Source organism: Myotis davidii, unplaced genomic scaffold (assembly GCF_000327345.1).
Source record: "Myotis davidii unplaced genomic scaffold, ASM32734v1 scaffold79, whole genome shotgun sequence".
In the NCBI taxonomy this organism is placed as follows: domain Eukaryota; kingdom Metazoa; phylum Chordata; class Mammalia; order Chiroptera; family Vespertilionidae; genus Myotis; species Myotis davidii.
Window position 1 is genome coordinate 3,240,381 of NW_006294339.1, and position 19,016 is coordinate 3,259,396.

General features: G+C 54.9%; 1 protein-coding gene across 1 annotated transcript in view; it reads right to left on the reverse strand.

The window, feature by feature from the left end:
* Positions 1-773: 773 nt before the first annotated feature.
* TTC22 (tetratricopeptide repeat domain 22) overlaps positions 774-19,016 on the reverse strand; it is a gene marked incomplete at its 5' end in the record, with an annotated part of 21,760 nt that continues 3,517 nt past the window's right edge. The window contains 7 exons of the mRNA XM_006768394.2: positions 774-1,713; positions 4,093-4,657; positions 5,121-5,273; positions 6,156-6,317; positions 7,643-7,761; positions 8,363-8,478; positions 8,676-8,731. Coding sequence (XP_006768457.1) covers positions 4,121-4,657; positions 5,121-5,273; positions 6,156-6,317; positions 7,643-7,761; positions 8,363-8,478; positions 8,676-8,731 — 1,143 coding nt within the window. The remainder of the gene's footprint in view (positions 1,714-4,092; positions 4,658-5,120; positions 5,274-6,155; positions 6,318-7,642; positions 7,762-8,362; positions 8,479-8,675; positions 8,732-19,016) is intronic.

A 19,016-nucleotide genomic window follows, 5' to 3' on the forward strand; every position in this document is an offset into this window, starting at 1 on the left:
CCGCTCATTTCACTGCTGAGCTGTAAAGTGCTAAATGTCGTTATCTTCCCCTTCCTTAAACAAGAAAAAAAGTTAACAGCCTGAGAAAAGGAGATATTTCACTTTATTTGGTATCCGGCCACCATCGTCCACACGGGCGCTGCTCCCTCAGGGCCGATTAGGGCCGGGAGAGCCCTGTTCTGTTCTGCGTTCAGCGGCTGGCACTGCTGTGTGCAGGCTCCAGGCTGGGTGGACACGGGCAGCTGGAAGTCAGGTCAGAGCTGGGCGGGCCGTCGGCAGAGCAGCCAGCCACCTTCTGAACAACCCAAACCCTGCAACAGGTGCCACAACAGAGAGAGGGAGAATGGGGCCAGACAGAACTTGTTCAGGTCACCATGCTTATTAGGGTCTGCTCTGTGTGGCCTCAGAAGCTGAACTTGAATCAGAAGATAGGAAGTACAGAAAAGAGGATTTCAACTAATAGAAGAACAAACTCAATAGACAGACCCACTGAAAAATGGATTGGTTCCTTCAGGAGGTAATGAGCTGCCTGTCTGCCAGAGGTATGCACGTGGTTTAGACCCTCCTTTCAGAACAATCACTGCTGAGAGGAGTCCTGCTTTATTTTTAAAAAATATATTTTGATTGATTTCAGAGAGGAAGGGAGAGTGAGAGAGAAACATCAGTGATGACAGGGAATCATTGATCGGCTGCCTCCTGCACACCCCACCTGAGGATTGAGCTTGTAACCCTGGCACGTGCCCTGACCGGGAATGGAACAGTGACCTCCTGGTTTATAGGTCAACACTCAACCACTGAGCCACACCAGCCGGGCAAGGAGTCCTGCTTTAGATGGAGAAGCTGGAAGAGGCGATGACTAAGGTTCTTTCCAACTCTGAGATTCTGGAGACCTGCAACTGAAAAGTCACCTGCGTTCCTTTACCACGCCTTGCTCACACTGGCTAAACAGGAGTGTCTAGCTGCCTGCGATCTGTGCTAGACACAGAGGAAGGAGTGGGCAGGCGCACGAGGAGTGATTTATCTTCATTACTCCCATCATGGGGTCATTAAGGCTTTTACTCTGCAGTGCTCCCCTAAGGAGCTCCTGCTGCTTCAGTTGTGTGACACAGTTGTTCCCCCAGCTGCCCAGTGGGCAGCGGTGTTTGCAAGCTCAAAACTGTAATTAAATAATGATCAGCCACCCACTAGCCTCCCCCTACCAGCCAGAGTCACAGTCCTGGGGGCGCAAGGTCTGGCTTCCGCGGTGGCTTGCTGGAGAGGGGTGGCCAAGGACCAGGTCCTAAGGCCCAGGGACAGCCATACTCTCCTCCCCACTGGGCTGGGGAGAGGCCACTAATCCAGGGTGCGTATGACTGGTGTGGAGGGGGACGATAGCCAGCTCTGCCAGCTAAAATCTTCCACAGCTTCCTGTTAGTCTCCGCAAGTCTCCACTGCAGCCCACAAGGCCATGCATAACCTGCTGTGCAGGTCTAGCCTGTGAGCTCCCTGAAGGTAAGGGCAGGTCTGTTTTGTTCTCCAATGGAGCCCAGAGCTTGGCACTATGCTTGACACTCGACGAGTGCTCCGTATGTGCTAGTTGAGTGAAAGAATGGAAGGCCTGTTGTCCTCTTAGACTTGATAGATGTAAACTGGGCAGAGGAGGCAGCCCGGAAAGGGCAGAGAACACTGGCCCACAAGTCCGGAAGTGGGGCTCAAGTCTGAATCTGTCATCGGTTCATGGCTGGACCTTGGTCAAGTCCCTGCTTTCTTGTCTTTGTTTCCCAGTGGCAGAACTGGATAACTGGCTAAGGCTGGAGAGGAAGAGGAAAGAAAGCCCATGCTTTCTGGTTGAATTCTGGGCCACAAAGGTCCTTGGGCTGCAGACCTGGTCCCAGCCTCAGCCCTGGGGACCTGGTGAGGCAGTTACATCACTGCTGTGAGTTTACTCAGTCCAACCACTCAGACCGAGCCTGTCTCGTGTGCCAAGCGCAGCGCAGGGCCCCGGGGCTGGATCAGTTATAGTTCCTGCTGTAAAGAATCCAGAGTTGGGGCAGGGTGGACAACAGGCATAGTGACACAGTTACGGCCCAAGGAGGAATCAACGCCACGCAGTGGGACACAACGCCCCGAGAGCTCGCCATGCTTAAAACGGAGTGATTCATGAGAGCTGGGAGGATTTGGTAAGACTGCTGGAGGAGGCATCTTTGAGCCGGGAGCTTGTGATAGAAATCACAGAAAAAAGCCAGTGGAGGAAGAAGATGTCCAAGGTCACAGAGGAAAAGCAGTTTGGGAAGAAGGTATGGGACAAAGGGACAGAGTTGGTGACCACAGACCCAACTCTAGACATAGATGACACATCTCCCAGGAAGAACTATGTTCTAGGAGGCAGCACAGAACTGGGCAGGTCTGGTCCAAATTCTGGCTCTTCTTATAGTTACCCGAGACCTTGGTCAGCATCTGTGTCCTCATCTGTAAAATGAGGCTGGTGAGAGAATTACATGTATGAAGTGCCTAGCCCTGGAAATGGGGTTTCCTATCTCTTTTTGGCTTTTGGTCAATAAACAGATACCCTGAGAGAAGCTACACTAGTTAGTCATTCGTATGACTGGTGTGAGATTATCAGAAAGAAAGTTTATTGAAAAAGCTTGACAGGAGGAGGCGGCAAGGGGGGCGGGGAGAAATGCATTACTTTGGGGACAGGAACAGCAGGGAAGGAAACAAACAGGGAAGCCTGGGGAAGCAGACAAACTGCACCAACTTCCCAGCTGTGCCAGCAAACTACCTGGATTCAGTTTGCCTGTTTGAGGAAGTAGGAGAAGAAAGAGATGGTTTCCATCATGGGTGGAGAAGGGACGGGGGAGGAGTGGACAGGGCTGTAGCTCTCAGTCACTGGAGACACGAGGAGCAATGTAGGGGCTGGCCTATCCCTGGTTAACATCTGTGGATCAGAGATATGAGGGAAGCAGTGAGTATACTTTTTAGCAGGGGTGGGGAACCTTTTTTTCAGTCAAGGGCCATTTAGATGTTTATAACGTCATCCACAGGCCATATAAAATTATCAGCTTAAAAATTAGCCTGCTCTACTTGGCCCATCATTAATTAACTCACCCCTAATGCCTTGGCAGGGCCAGGCCGAATGATGTTTGCAGGCCTTACATGGCCCGCGAGCCAGACGTCCCCCACCCCTGCTTTAAAGAAAGGAACAAGTGCAAAACAAGTCACAAACCATTATGGGGTCTTGCCATGGGAGTTGTGTAAACTAGCCTTCCTGGCGTCTGGCAAGAACTTAATCTGGGACTTTCGGGTAAGCAGTTCTTGTAGGTAGGTCCACAAAAATCCAGGTCGGCCATCCTAAGATTTGGTGGCCATCAGAGCCTAAGTCTTCGACAACAAAATCCCACAACTAAGATTCTATGTCTACGATTCCATGAGTGTAAAATTCTAAGACATTCTTCATTCTCTTGCTGAAGGCTCAAGATCAGGACAGGTGGCATTTCCTGATGGGTGGGTCCCTGGGTTCTCAGAACAGGAAGTCAAGCAAAGGTGCTGTTGATGGGCTTTATTCCTTGTCTGGGAGCCTTGCAGCCCACCCTGTGCAAGGATGGGGCTTACGGGAGACTGCTAGCCAGGTAGGGAGGCTGCTAGCCAGGTAGGGAGGCTGCTAGCCAGGTAGGAAGAGCCCCGAGCACCAGGGTAGACCTCGGCCCTGCCCTTTCCTGCTCACTGTGCAGCTCTGCGCTCTGCTCCAGCCACGGCTTTTCTGGCTGCAGGACCCCTGACACCCACTCCACAGCTTGAGTAAGGGCTTCATTATAAGGACAGAGTGTTGCTCACGGGAATCCAAAGACTGGCACTAAGGCCTCGGGGATTGTCCCGCGAACTAGAAACCCGACATAACCAGACAGTCATCTCCTGTATCTCTTAGGAGACTCGCAGCCCTCTTATTTTCTCGGCGCATTTGCCCAATTCTGCCCTTCTGTTGGCGGTCTCCTGGACCAGGTCCGTCTACCTCCATGGGCACAAACTGCCCGGCAGTCTCCAAGTCCCACTCCAGCTCCCGAAAGAGAATCCGATTGGCTCTGTGCAAGCAGGGCCCAGAGTTGGCCGGATGGGCTGTGGGCAGGGCCTCGAGGGCGGGGCCTCAGACGGAGAAGGCGCGGCGGCCCCGAGGCGCCCGGGCGCCCTCCCCGTCGCCTTCCATGGTCTCGAAGAGCAGCCGCACCAGCGCCGGTCGCCCCTGGCTCACCAGGGCCCGCGCCAGCCCCAGCACCTCGCCCGTGTGCCCGCGCCACACACGCTGCAGCTCCTGCCGCAGGCGCGCCGCCGGGTACTTGCCCTGGGCGCGGCGCAGCCACGCGTCCACCTCGCGGCCCAGCTCGCCGTCGCTCAGCTGCGCCTGGCTCCACTGCGCCAGCAGCGCCTCGAGCAGGCAGCCGAAGCCCTCGGGGTGGCTGCAGCCCGCGTCGTCCAGCTCCACCACGCGCTTGAAGCAGGCCGCCGCGTTGGCCTCCTCGCCCTTGATGCGGAGGCACTTGCCCCGCAGCAGCTGCAGCTCGGGCAGCGTGGCGCCCAGCTCCAACTCGCCCGCCTTGGCCAGGAAGACCAGCGCCTGGTTCAGCGCCGCCTCATCCACCGCCAGCAGCTCCTGCATCGCGTCCACGCCCATGTAGTAGTAGACCTGGGTGGGGTGGCGTGGGTGAGCCTTTCAAACCCCCAACCCACCCCACCCCCGCTCGCCCTGGCTGCTCCCCGCTTCCACCCTTATTCACCGCAAATTTTGGCCCCCCTTCCCTGGAAAGGGGGAGGCAGTATTCTGATTCCAGTTCCCACCCTACCCCTCTTGGCCACATAACCTTGAGCAAGGCAACGTGTGGGCCTAGTTTTCTCATGTCTAAAACATGATCTTGTCACCGTTTGGTAATCATTCCCTGGGCACACTTCCTGAGTGCTCAGAAAGAATCAGGCCTGTTCTCCACGATGTACATGCATTTAACCCTCCCCCGTAGGAGGCGGGTACTGTTATCAGGTAGGACATGTCCCCTACGACCCCCTGTGTCCGAGGATCCCAGGCCTGGCCTGGCAGAAAGTAAATAGTCCTGAGGAAGCCGTTGGCGGTGCAGCAAGCCAAGAAGCTGCCTTACCTGGCCGATGTCCAGGTAGGTCTTGAGGCCTGGGCATACCTTGACCACTTCCTCGAGGTCGGCCTTGGCGCAGGCCAGGTGGTTCCTGTCAGGCATGCCTCCGAGCCCCATCTTGACCCGCTCCAGGTCGTGCAGGTAGGCTGTGATGTGGACCTGCCCAGAGAGTCCGCTCAGGGAAGATGCTCCAAGCAAGGCCCCTCTGCCCTCTTTTCTACCCTAAATGAAGCCGGCCTTCTCAGCAGCGACCCAGGGAGGTCTGTGGTGGAGCAGAAAGCCCCTGAGGGGGGCCCAGGAGTTCTAGGTTTCAATGCTGTGCCAACCTGGGCTAGCCACTCCCCCTTCTGAGCCTTAGTTTCCCTGTCTGTTCAATGATGAAGTAAGAGCCCTTCATTCATTCACTCATTCATTCAACATATATGTATTGAGTGCCTACCATATGCCAGGCCCTGTGTTAGGTAGTGGGGTGCAATGGTGATAAGACAGATGAGGCCCCTGCCCTGGTAGAACTTAACATTCTCGTAGGAAGATGATCACGAAGAAGTAAACAGCACCATTTCGAGTGATGAGTGCTATTGACATCTAAGCACGGTGATGGGATCGAGGTCCGTGGGGAGAGCTCTGATTGGCCACCTCAGGCTGCCCCTGATCTACCCTACAGCCTTTCCCAAGCACCTCTCCTGCTCCAGGCATGGTGCATTGGATGTTACCCACTTAGTCTTCTTACCACCGGGCCTGGAGTGATGAGTGGAGATTCCAACCCAGGACGGTCTGACTACACTGGGTACCAATCAAGAAGAGGCTGCAGGCCGTTGACCACGTAGGTTATTGTGGAACGGATGCTGCAGTGGGTAGGAGGGTCCTTTATTCTTTCACTCAACAGCTGTCCAGAACCTAAACCATGTGCCTCGTGACTCCTAAGCTCCTTCCTACCAGGAAGGCTTCATTATCTTTGCGCTCTGGCAACAGGGTCTTGGCCTGGGGCCCCTGTTGTCTGATTCCCAAGGTAGGAGGAGGTGGAGTCAACGGGTGACTCACCTTGGCCCGCGTGCAGTACGCCTGCCAGTTGAGCTCCGGATCGCGTAGGATGTCCAGGGACATGTTGCAGGTGCCAATGGCCATATCCTGCTTTCCCAGGAAGTGGAAAATTTTGGCCAGGCGATTCAGGATCGGGGGTTGGTCCTTGGCAATCTCGATGGCCTGGGGAAAGGGAGGAGGGTAAGAGCACACAATTTGTCTGTTGGCCTGCAAGAACTAGCTAAATAGTGCCAGACCTTCAGGAACCCCAACTCTGGACAGAGCCCCGTCGTCGCATTGTTTATTCCCCATAGCCACCTGCCGGAAAGCGCAGTCTTCTCATGGAGCCCAGCACTTGGGGTACAGCTCATTGCCACTTAGCTCTCGAGAGCTCGACTCACTGCCATGCTCTCTGCCATGCTCAGGGGTCATGTCCAGTGAACCTCTCAGACCCCAAGCAAACCCCTTCTCCTCAAGACACATCCAGTGTGCTCCTCCCCATTTCTCAGGGCAGGAGGGCGGAGGGGCCAGAACCAGCCTCGACCTCCCTGTACCCAGCGCAGTGTTTCTAGCTTGGCCACAGCACTGAGCCCCTGTTGTTGCTGATGGCTGCTGTGCGTGTTCTCTGCTGCCCCTGAGAGGGTGAGTTCCTGCGGGGCCGGGGCCCTGCTGGGCACCTCTTTGCCCCGGCACAGAGGAGGTGCTCAAGGAGGGGTGAAGGCCGTGTTTTTGTTACATTGGACATAACTCTCAGAACACTCATGAGCCAGTGTGAATGCTCTGTCCTAAGATCTCTCATCACGAAATTGCTCACCACCCACCGGCAAGCAACAGGGATGCGCCCTTGCAGGGCACGGTGCTGCGTGCACAGGCCAGTGATATCGCAGGGCCAGCCTCCAGGGAAGACTTCAAAGCTGAGCTGAGTGTAGAAACTGCCACATACACAAGATGCCAAGAATAAGGCTTGAACAGCACTTGACAGGTCATAATGAACAGTTTTGTCCACTAACTCCTTTGAGTTTCTCACTCATCTAGAAGGCAGACTGACCACAGAGTTAACAGATAAGGAGGCTTGGAGATGGAAATGACTTGCCTTAGGACACACGGCCTGTGGGCACAGTTGGCACTAGACCCTGGCTAAACGCATCTGCATCCGCTTTCCACTAGGCCACGGCAGGTGGGAGGGACGTGAACCAAGGCCCAAGGGGAAAAGCCTGAGGGTGGATCTGGGAAATGGTGACGAGCATAGAAGACAGAGCTGGACACAGGCTTGGGCCAGACTGGGTGTGGGAGGGCCTGATTCTTCGGCAAAGAGGCTCGATGACAAGGGAGCACTTCTGTTTTGTTTGGGATGGAAAGGCCTGGAGTGAGGGCACTTCCTGAGTGGGCACACGGGGGTGGGGGGTGGGGAGTGGGGGTGACCCCTAGAGAAGCAGAGGTTTCCAGAAGAGGAGGATGGGTGGCAGGGAGGTCCCAGTTTGGAGAGGGGGCGTGGCTGGAGCACATACCTTGCCGAAGCAGTCCAGGGGGTCGGTCCCTGAGTACCCGCAATCGTGGACGCCCATGGGGGTGGTGGAGAAGGTGTGCTTTCTCTCCAGCAGCATCCCGAGGTAGCACCAGGCCAGGGCTGGGGGGAGGGGGAGAGGGGTCTCTAGGAGGCAGCAGGGAGGAGAGAGGGAGAGGAGCCACGAGGAGGGAGGGGACCAGCTGCACCCAGGTGTCGGCTCCCAGGAAGACAAAGGGGTCAGTGGCATGAAATCCCGGAGGGCCACTCAGGGACCCACTGAGAGAAACAGGTGGGGAGAGGGGACGCGTGAGTGAATGGATGAATGCACGGTGGTGCTAACCCGTGTTTACTGCCTCCCTCAGGGGACCTCTGAGGGTGTACAGCCTCTCCGGCTGCAGCTCATTTCTGGCCCCTGTTCTAGCCGCGAGGCCCTGTGAACAACGCCTGCACTGCTCTCCAGCACAGCCTCATCCCCAGCCAGGACGTGGGTTGAGAGGCTGAGCGATGCCTCTGAACAGGTCCGAGAGGCATCTGAACACGTGCGGTTGTAGTACTTGTGATTGGTGTGCTCACCTGTGCAAGGTGAGTGAGCTCTCGAGATGAACAAGTGAATATATGAGACAGAGGGTGAGGGAGAGAAACAGGGTCCAAAAAAGGGAGGCAGTGCTGGGGGGCGGGGGCAATGACAGACAGGCTGCTCTCCACCATCCCCGCACCCTACCTCGGTGCTGGGGGTCCGAGGACTTGAGGACTTGGCGGAGCAGGGCCAGGGTGCGGTTGAAGGCAGGCAGCCTCTTCTGCTCCTCTCTGCCCAGCTCCAGGAAGATGCCATCTAGCCTGTGGCCGAGGAAAGGATGCAGCTGGTTGGTACCCCCTCCAGGCTGTCCCCGAGGTGCTGTAAGTCCTCCCTTTCCCAGGCCACTGGCAGGGAGGGGTGCTTGGGGAGCCCTTGCAATGGAGATGGGCTCAGCCACTTCTCCCCTGGGCTCCAGGCCACGCCTCCCCCCCATCCCCTGCCCCCTTCCCAGCCTGACCTGATGAAAAGCGTTGCCATGGTGAAGTACCAGCCCCTTTTCTCCTCCATGGGGATCTGGGGAAGCAGAGAATGGTCGGTGCTGCTGTTATCGAAGTACTCAGGCTACTGTTCATAGATTCCCACATTTTCCCTGAACCCCGAGAAGCAGCCAGTAGTACAAGGGCTTTGGCCTTAAACATTCTTGATCTAGTCCTGGCTCTGCCATTGACTGGCCGGGTGTCCTTGGGCAAGTCACTTCCCGTCTCTGGCCACAGAGGATTTGACGAGATGACCTGTGTGAATGCCCTGCTTGAGGAGCCCAGCACAGAGCCCGTGTAGGATACATTCCCTCCCCTCCTGGCTTGCTCTCCAAGCTGAGCTCCCCTCCCTGGCTCCCCACCTGTGCTCTGCATCCCCCCACCCAGGGGCCCACACTCCACTGGTCACCTCTCCCCACCGTCCACCCGCTCCCCCCCTTGGAACCCCCCCTCGGCTCCCACCTTCCTGAGAAAGCCATGCTGAGTGAGCTCAGCTGAGGCCCAGGACCCCCCTGCACCATCTCCCATCGTTATTCTTGCCAACCTTGCTGTGCATTTAGACCGACTTGGGCACCAGATAAAATATTTATGCTGTTATTTATGGGAGTAGCTGTTCCTGCCTCGGGAAGGAATTTTAATGAAAACCAATAAAACCCCCAGTGCATATCAGCAGCTCTGCTCAGGCTCCAGCCCCTCCCTCTGCATTCATCTCCTGTCGATGAGCTCCAGGCTCCTTTCTGCACTCACCCCACCACACTGCCGCTTCCTCAGCTCAGACCCCATCCTCCCTCCCCCATTCCCCCCCACCCCCCTGACTCCTAGCAGCTGGGGCGAATGCATTCAGTGCAGCCAGCATTTCTGGGCATCTGTGGTGTGAGGCCCGGTGTTGGGTGCGGTGGGGATGTGGAACTGAAGGGAGCCGCACCCTGGCCCAGATGGGCTTGCAGCCTGGCCGGAAACAGACCCAGGCAGAAATAATAGGGCTTGACTGAGTGCCTGCAACGTGCCAGGATCCTGGTACCGATGACCTCAATCTCACAACACCTGGGTGTCATCCCATTTTACAGAGGAACATATGAAGGCTCAGAGGGGTGAAGTGCCTTGCTCACGTTCACACAGCATGCGGATATCAAGGCTGGGATTTGAACCCCCTTGTTAGTCTCCACAGCCCATGCTTCCCTCACCACAAGGCAGAGTTTGATCAAGGCCCTGAGAGGGATGCAGGCAAATATAGCAGGATGGAGACAAAGTCTAGCAGAGGATGGGCTGTGGGGTGGGCTTTGAATGGCAGTGGTATTTCAGAGGGTGGGGCGGGGGACAAGGGCACTGATGGAGGGCTCAGCATGGAGCTGTGTGGGCAGCCTGGTGAGCTGGAGTATGGCCTGTGAGGTGTGGTGTGGGGAGCTAAAGCTCGCAAGTTATGTTGCAGCTGCTCGGGGGAGGCCATGGATGAGCTTGGAGGGAGGAAGAGAGGAAGGGAACCTGTGAGTCAGATCCCAGTGAGTGAACCAAGATCGACTACCAAGAGGAGGCCCCACTAATTGCATTTCTCAGCGGCTCCTCCCCAGGTATCCTCCTGTGTGGCCCAGGCTGGGCCCTGGGGATAGGAGAGGAGAGAGGCAGGTCCTGCCTTTAGGAGTTCCTGGTCTGGCAGGAAAGTCAGAACCACAGACCCAGAGTAAAGGAACACCAGGGGTATGGGAGGAGGTGTCCTACTAGGACCAGGGGTACCCCCAGGCTTCCAGAGGAGGGCGAGCCAGAGCAGGGTTCCCAAGGACAAGTAGGAACCAACCCAGTGGGTACGATGTGAGGAGGCATTCCAGATGGAGGGGACAGCGTGTGCAAAAGCTGAGATGAGTGAGCACGGTGTGTCGGGGGCTGGAAGGGGGAGGGGTGAGCCAGCAGGGCTACCCCAGGAGGAGCCTCTGAGTGCCAGGCTTAGGACCTGGAGCTCATCCACAGGGTAGTAGGGAGCCATGGCAGGGGTTAGAGCCCGGGAGTGCCAAGATCCAACGTGTTTTTACATTCACCTTGGAGAGGAATCCTGTTCTGTATGAGGGAGTGTGTGTAGGGGGCTTTAGCTGGAACAGGGCTGTCCGGAGGGGAGAGAGCAGGTCTCAAGTGTTAAGGGGCATCCTTGAGAGCTCAGGGGGAACAGTGGACAAAGCCACAGCAGAGGTCAGCTGCTGGGTAACCTTCCCTGCTGCACCTACAGAGGACCTGGGATGTAGGACGGGAACTCGGACTCATGGGACAACACTGTGGGCCAAGCTGGCCGAAGACCTGGACTTCGGATCTGGTCCTGACCGTGGAAAGATGGAAGGCATGTGTGCCTCAAGCTCCCTGGCTGCTGGTAGGTGTGATCTCATGACCTCTGACCCCAGGCCCACTCTGAGGTTGGCCAAACTGAGTCATGGTAGGTAGAGACAGAACCTGCTCCCCCTCTCAGGCTCCTTATGAAGAGGTGTGGCCACAAGCGAGAGCAGGGGTAGTAGACGTGGGGGCTGGTGGCCAGTGGCTGGCAGGGGGCTGGTGAGTTACACCTCGGGCTGTGTCCTTATCTGCAAAGGAGGATGCTAATACCAGCCTCATAGGTATGTGAAGCAGCGCCCAGCCTGGAGTACTTGCTCCGTTAATGTTTGCTACCGTTCTCCTGGTTTGGGTTAAAGCTGAATGGAGTTAGGGGTGTCTAGGAGGCCACCCTGCCCACTGTGGCCTATTGCAGTTCCCCACGGGGCAGTGAGGCCTCAGGCCCTGTAATCCACTCTCCAATCACTCTCCACTCCCTGCTGTGCTCCTAGGCCTCAGATCCCCGAGGGTCCCAGGCACCTTTCCCGCCTCCACAGGTCCCCAGTGTGGGAGAGTAATGTGGTGTCCTCAGGGCTCTCCCTGGCTCATAGCCATTCTCTTGCTTGGCATTCAGGTTGCAACAAATTATGTCACATAGTACATGACAGAGCTGGGAGTTAAACTCATGCCTTCATAGTCCTAGCCTCAAGCCTTGTCCACAATACTCAATTATTTTGACCAACCTCCTTATTATATCTCTGAGGACACTGAGACCACAGAGGTGAAGCAATTTACCAAAAGTCACACAGAAGTTAGCGTCAGGGGTTAAAAATCCAGTGGTTTCACCACCACTCTGATATGCTCGAATAATTCAAGAGCTTGGTTATGGTTTGAACTAAGCAAACAATTCTACCACCTGGTGGCAGTATGCTCGAATTGCAGGGACAACTCAGTTTCCTCTCCTTCCCTTTCACAGCCGTTCTCAACCTGTGGGTCGTGACCCCTTTGGAGGTCGAACTACCCTTTCACAGGGGTCGCCTAAGACCATTGGAAAACACATATATAATTACATATTGTTTTTGTGATTAATCACTATGCTTTAATTATGTTCAATTTGTAACAAGGAAAATACATCCTGCATATCAGATATTTACATGACGATTCATAACAGTAGCAAAATTACAGTTACGAAGTAGCAACGAAAATAATTTTATGGTTGGGGGTCACCACAACATGAGGAACTGTATTAAAGGGTAGCAGCATTAGGAAGGTTGAGAACCACTGGACTAGAAGACTGAAACTGATTTTCAGAAAAGTAGCTAGATGAGTGACATCTGTATGACATCACACACACAATCCCCTTTTAGATTCCTGCTTAAGAGTTACACTTGCAGGAAGGCTTATGGGGTGGTAAATACGGAATGGAGTTAATTGTTTAAATGGATCTGATCTGAAACCTTGTTGTGCCTGAGGTTTAATCTTCTAGCTCCGTGATGAAGCTATTCTCTCTGCTGTGCAATTCTGGCCCTGAAATGGGCTGTCTCTTTAAAAATTCTTCTGGTTGTAACTGAAGCAGCAGCTGAAGCTGTTACCAGGGGCAACCTGGCAAGCCATCGTGCGTTAAATTAAATTAAACAGGCCTCTGACTGCTCCCCCCTCCTGGAGGAGGGAAGGGCTGTTCCACCTCTCTCCCGGAGAATAAAGTTGCTGTGAAACCTCTTACGCTGCAAGGAATTCACTTCCAGAGTTGATGGCTCCCAGAGGCAAGCTGTTTGCAGGCAGCCTGGGGGGGCTGCAAAGACCTCTGCCAGAAGGGCGTTTACTGAGGGCCTGCCTGGCGTGGGATCTGGGCAGGACGGCTCACGCTTTCTCCTGTTACATCCTTATCTCAAGTTGGGGCTTCTGGGGCCTATAAGAGGGGGCTGGCCAGTGTGTGAGTCAGCCCAGGCTTCAAGCTGAAGGGCTCTCAGATGTGGCTGCTCCTCGGGGCAGAGCTGTGGGAGGGGACTGGCAAGGTGCAGGTGCCAGCCCTGAACCTGATTCGAAATCCTTAGACCCTGGTGCTAACTGAAGGTGGGAGTGAGGACTAGGCCTCGAAGAGGGGTTCTCAGGACATTCCCCAGCTTCTCTGAGGCTCTCACTATTATTTCCCTCCCTTTAGAGATGGGGAAACCGAGCCTCAAAGAGGCAGAGGCTCTAGTATTTAAATAACCTGGTGCTCAGGCCAGGTCTCTCGGACGTCAAGTGAACGTTTTCCCAGAGCACCCAGCTGCAAGTGTTCATGCAATGCTTATCGTCTAAGAAGTGCACACGCACAGATGCCACTCGAGCCTCAGCACACCCTGTGTGGAATGTAAGGTGGGCTATCACTACCCTCTTAGTACAGATGTCCTTAAAGTCACACAGCCAGTATGAAAGCCTGGACCGAAACCTAGGAGTGGGGCTTTTCTTGCCATGCTGATCACAGCAAGTTTTATGGAGCACTTGCTATGCACCAGGCACACGGTTTGCCTGTGTTAACGCTTCCCGCCCTCTCCAGACTCACTCTATGGTAGAGACTTATTATCCTGATTTTTTATAAATGAAGCAGCTGTGGTGCAGAGTGGCCCAGCTAGAAGGTAGCAGAGCTGGGAACTCGGCAGCTTAGCCCCAGAGTCCCTGCACCCAACTACCCTAGACTAGTGGTTCTCAAAGTGTGATCCCGGGACCCACAGCATCAGCATCACCTGGGAATTGATAGAAGTGCAGATTCCTGACTCAGGAAATCAGAGCCTCTGGGGGGTGGGGTCCCAGCAGCCCCCGTTTTAACCAGCCCTGGTGGGAGAAACCTCTACTGCACTGCGGGGAGCCCAGTGAGAATGGGCTGGCTGGTGGGTCTTTTGGAAATGAGCCGAAGGATCAGAAGTTGTCACCCTCAGGAAAGCCTGAAGATCCTGCAGTTGGGTGGGTAAGTGACAACGGTGGGTGGTGTGGGGGAACCTGCAGAGACGAGTAGGATGAGGATAAGCTATTACAGAGCAGGTTTGTGTGAACTCAGGGGTACAAGGATGGATCTTAGCCATTCTATTAACTTTGAAAGGTGACCCCCCCCCCCAAAGAAGGAAATGCAGGGGGCTAGGCTATTTTTAAAGATCTCAATAGAAGATCTGTTAGTATACCAATGGCTCACGATTCTACGGGCATCTGAATAGGCTAGCCAGGGACCTTGTTGGTTCTTAAGGAAAATATTCGCCTTGCACTTTGAACTTTGCCCCTGATGACTGCTGTACTCTGCATTTGCCAGTTAGTTCCTGACAGCTGACTCATGTTCTCCCAGGGAAGGGGCAATGAGCAGGGGAGGGAGTGAACATTTCTGAGCAGACTATCCACTGGGCATGTAGTGCGTCGTGGCCCTGGATCCTCGCAGCAGCCCGAGGTGCAAGGCATCCTCTTCCTTTTACAGGTGAGGACGCAGAGGCTGAGAAAAAGCCTCGGGACCAGCCCAGCCCACAGCCGGGACAGGGCAGAAGTGTCCGGGTCCAGTTCAGACCTGCCTCCCTCCAATGTCCCTGCTCTCCCCACCTCAGCAGGCCAACCCCGGAAAGCTGACACTGCAGAAAGAAAAGTCACAGCAAGGTGGCCGGACTCAGGAGCGTGTTCTGCCTGCACAACTGGAAAGTCCTCTGTGAGGACACAGCAGCCTCCCTGATCTGCACACGGAGCCCTGCCCCTGCCCCACCCCACCTGGGTCTTCCCTGCCACCTGCCGGGCGTGCACAGAGAGGCAGCGCAGGGGGCTTCTCCTCTCCGGCGGGTGTGGGGAGTAAACAGAGGGATGGGACTGGAGGCCACCCCTGCCTAGAAAGGCTGCTGGCTCTGCCTGGGCCTCAGCTTCTGCCTCTACAAACTGGGATGACCCACCTGGCCTGCCTGGGCCCGGGGTGGCGGTGGTGGTCCGTGTGACGGGTGGAGGGGATTTGAAGGATGGGTGCTATGCCATGGAAGTAAGTCACTGGTGCCTCCCTGTCTTGTGTTCCCTGGAGGGTTCTGTGTGAATCTTAAGATCCAATCAGGTCAACCGCAGCTCCCTGTTGTCACCCTTTCTGGTCCTACCCAGGTCTGCCCTGCAAACCCAGGCCCTATGGGTCACCTTTGCTTTGCACTGGTCCCCAGACTTGCAGACTGCCTTGAGCCACTTCTCTCTCTATTTCACTGTCTCCAGAGAAAAGGGATCCCATCTAGTCTTGGGTCCAAATCCAGCTCTGGCACCGGTAGAGGCTGGGTGGGTCTAAGAAGTGCTTTGCCCTCAGAAGTAACGGTAGTGATGTCTGCATTTTCTCAGCTCCTCCCATAGGTCCCACAGGTGCTGTATGTACCCTTAAATGACTTTATCTTTTCTCCTGTAAAAGGGGCAGTTGGGCCCGATGATGAGGCTTTGGCTCTGGGTCCTGTATCAAATGAGGAGGGGAGACTCAGTTCCCAAACTTTGCCAGGTAAGCAGGGAGAGAAGCCAGCAGCAAACTCAGAATATGCTAATATGCAAATGTGAGTGACACCAAGGCCATCGGAGGGATGGAGCTAGAGCTCAGGAAAGCTGTCCCTTCGCCTGGGCTTTATGTCCCAGAGACTTGAATCTACTTCTTCCTCCTCGCTCATCTGTAGAATGGAGTTAATACCAGTTCTGATTTCCCAGCATTTCTGGGACCGAGGAAGCTAATCTATGAAAAGCACATGAGTGCACAGTACCTAGCTCATCAGCCAGCAGTCATTTATCTCCTTTCCTAGTTGAACCAAATCAAACCACTTAGATCTGTGGAGTGTGTGTGTGTGTGTGTGTGCGCGCACTGGGGACCTCGGGATTGCTGACTGGCTGTGTCCTTGGCCTTCCTGCTAGGTCCCCTCCCGCTGGGTGTGGAGATGGGGAATGTCCACACCTTTGTTTGTGAGGCCAGCCTGCTAGCACTGCCTGCCTCCCAACCCACCCCTGCTGGCCAGTGGAATCTGGTACAATGGGTCGCCTTGGGCAAGTTACTTCCACCCCTGAGCCTGTTATGTCCTTGGTACAGTAAGGAATCACAATACTCAGCTGGCAGAGTGTCTGTGAGGTTTGAATAAAAATCAAATGCAACAGTGAATGTGAACTTCTGAGCTCCGTGCCTGGGCACAGGCTGGGGCAGAGGGCACCCACTGCAGGGCAGGCCTTCCCTGAGCTGTGTGCAGGGGTGGAGAACCTGCAGCCCTGCACGTGTGCATGTGTCAACTACGGGGAAAGGGAAGACACTCAAGTGGTGAGTTAGCTTGGGACGGGGATATTACTTCTTTAAGAATTATGAATTTGAGTCATCTTATTTACAAAAAAAAATAGGGATTTTTAAGACTTAAAATTCAGTTATTCAACTACATTAAACTTAACAGTAGTCACAAACTCCTTCTGTGTGCCCAGCTCTGTGCTAGACATTCGTTGGTGGGGGAAGATAGAGGGAGACACAGGCTTCCCCTCTAGGGGGCAGATCCCTTGAGATAAGCCAGGGGCTGGGAATGGCTATGCTAACAGCAACAAGCGAAGTGCTGTGGGGCCAGAGGGTGGGCAGGGAGACGGGCTGGGCCCCTAATTCGATCTGCATCTGCCTGGAGCCTTTCATGTTCTCTCACTTCATCCACACAGAAACCCTGTGAGACATGTTACAATCCCACTTTGCAGATAAGGAAACTGAGGCTTAGAGAGGTGAAATGATTTGCTGATGGAGACAGAATTTTAACTTGGTCTAATTCCAAAATATTCTTAATACCCACTCAACCTTGAGATTTGCCACCAAGAATTGATCTGTGACTGTGTGTGTGTGTGTTAGGGGGATGGGAGGAGGGGAGGAATGACAGATAAAAGCAATCTGCCTGATCATATTTTTGTAATTTGAGAAAGAGGAAAGGGAATGAAGAGCTGGGAAAGGAAGTCATAAACACTCACCCACACACACACAAACACTCTGCTTATTTTTGGATTGTGGGCCAAATTGTCAGCTTTTATAATGTTTTCTCTTGTAATTTTATTAGCAGACTAGAGGCCCGGTGCATGAAAATTCATGCATGGGGGTGGGTGTCCCTCAGCCCGGCCTGTGCCCTTTTGCAGTCTGGGAGCCCTTGGGGGATGCCCACCTGCCAGCTTAGGCCTGCTCCCCAGGGGATTGGGTCTAAGATGGCTTAGGCTCGTTCCCTAAGCCACAGATGAACATCCTTAGTGCTGCTGAGGAGGTGGGAGAGGCTCCCACCACCGCCACTGCGCTTGCAGCCATCGGCCCGGCTTGTGGCTGAGTGGAGCTCCCCTGTGGAAGCGCACTGATCACCAGGGGGCAGCTCCTGAGTTGAGCATCTGCCCCCTGGTGGTCAGTGTGTGTCATAGCGACTGGTCGTTCCTGGTAGTTCCTCCGTTAGGGCCAATTTGCATATTAGCCTTTTATTATATAGGATGAGCAGCTGTTCATTGGTTCTTCAGTTGCTCTTCATCCTTTGAATGTCAGGGGCTCCTCCTGCCTGGGACAGTCCCACCCCATTAGGATGGAGTCTCTTGGAGCTGCAGCACTGGTGGGTCAGACCATCAGCTGCTCACCCAGCTGTGCTGCTCAACTGGGTTCCACAACTGCTGCTCTGCAGTCCCATCTCCTCCTCCCCCGGCCCCAACTGTGACTTCATCTCTGCCCTCATCCTTCCAGACCCCCCTAATGATACATGGAAACCCACCTTTTCTCCCTCAACACTTCATCCACCCTAGATTCCCAGTGGTTTTCAAGGGGTCACCCTCACCACCCGCCAGCCAAAAGCACGGCACTCATCACCCCCCACTTCTCTGACTTCTCCAGAAAGAGCAGAGGGTTTGAAGTCAGGCAGAATGAGGTGGATTCAACTGCCACTTACAGTGACCTGGCACAAGTTACTTAGCCTGGCTGTGCCTCAGTTCCCACATCTGTAAAATGGGATCAGGGGTTCTTGTGAGGACTGCCTAGGATAAAGTCAGGAAGGCACCTACAGAAGATATTCGTGAATATGACTGTGGGAAGCTGTGTGTGGGAGCAAGGAAGGCTTCAAGTGGGAGGTGACATTTGAGCTGGGTCTTCATGGATGGAGTCTGCTTTCTAGGCAGAGGGCACCATAGCTGTGCAGGGAGGTATGAAATAGCACCGTGTGTTTGGAGAAGGATAAGTAGTTTAGACTCGCTGGCACGTAGATTCCAGGGGAGTAGGAGGAACTGTGGCAAAGAGGAGGGCGGGACCCAGATTCCAGGGAGCAGGCAGTTGTTCTTCAGGGCCGTCCGGTGCTCCTCCCCCTGAAGCTTCTGGCTGCCCCTTTCTGGGCCGAACCACTGCTCCAGTGTGGGTGCCACCAAAGCCCTGGGGCTCTGCAGGCTCCCCTCCCCCAGGCCCTCTGCTGGGCATGCCCTCACCTCCTTCCTGCCAGTCAGCCCACTCCTGCCTGTTCCCAGCTGCCCTCAGCCACTGGAGCCGAGAGGGAATGCTCCTCCTCCTGACACAGGCACTGCCCTCCATCCCCAGGACCTGGACCCCCAGGGCACTGCTGACTCCGACACTGGTCCCATGTCCCCAGAGCCCCCGTCCCTTGTCAGCCAGGGGGCCTACTTTTGGTTCGGAAAGCATGGTCTTTGGTGTACAGCACGTGGAGATGACTGTCACCCGGCACAGGCCACGCCACGAATGCCTGTGACCTCAGCCAGTCGTAGGTACTTGTCCCTTTGGCTCCCGCTCCCAGAGGATGGGCCCAGGCAAGTCTAGTTAATGAAGAAATATCTCCACCCTTTGTCCGTGAGCTGCTTAAAGACAGGGCCTGGCATGCAGCAGGTGCTCAGCCGTGTTAAGATGCTGAGTACGTGCCTCTCAGACATGCCCAGAATTGACCAGTTCATGCACTTTCACCTGACGATTCACTCGGATAACCAGTAAACCGAGATCACTATTGTTTAATGTTCATGAAGCAGACACTGAGGCCAGAGACGAAAGTGACAGCAAAATAATGAGAGCTGGCCGAAACCGGTTTGGCTCAGTGGAT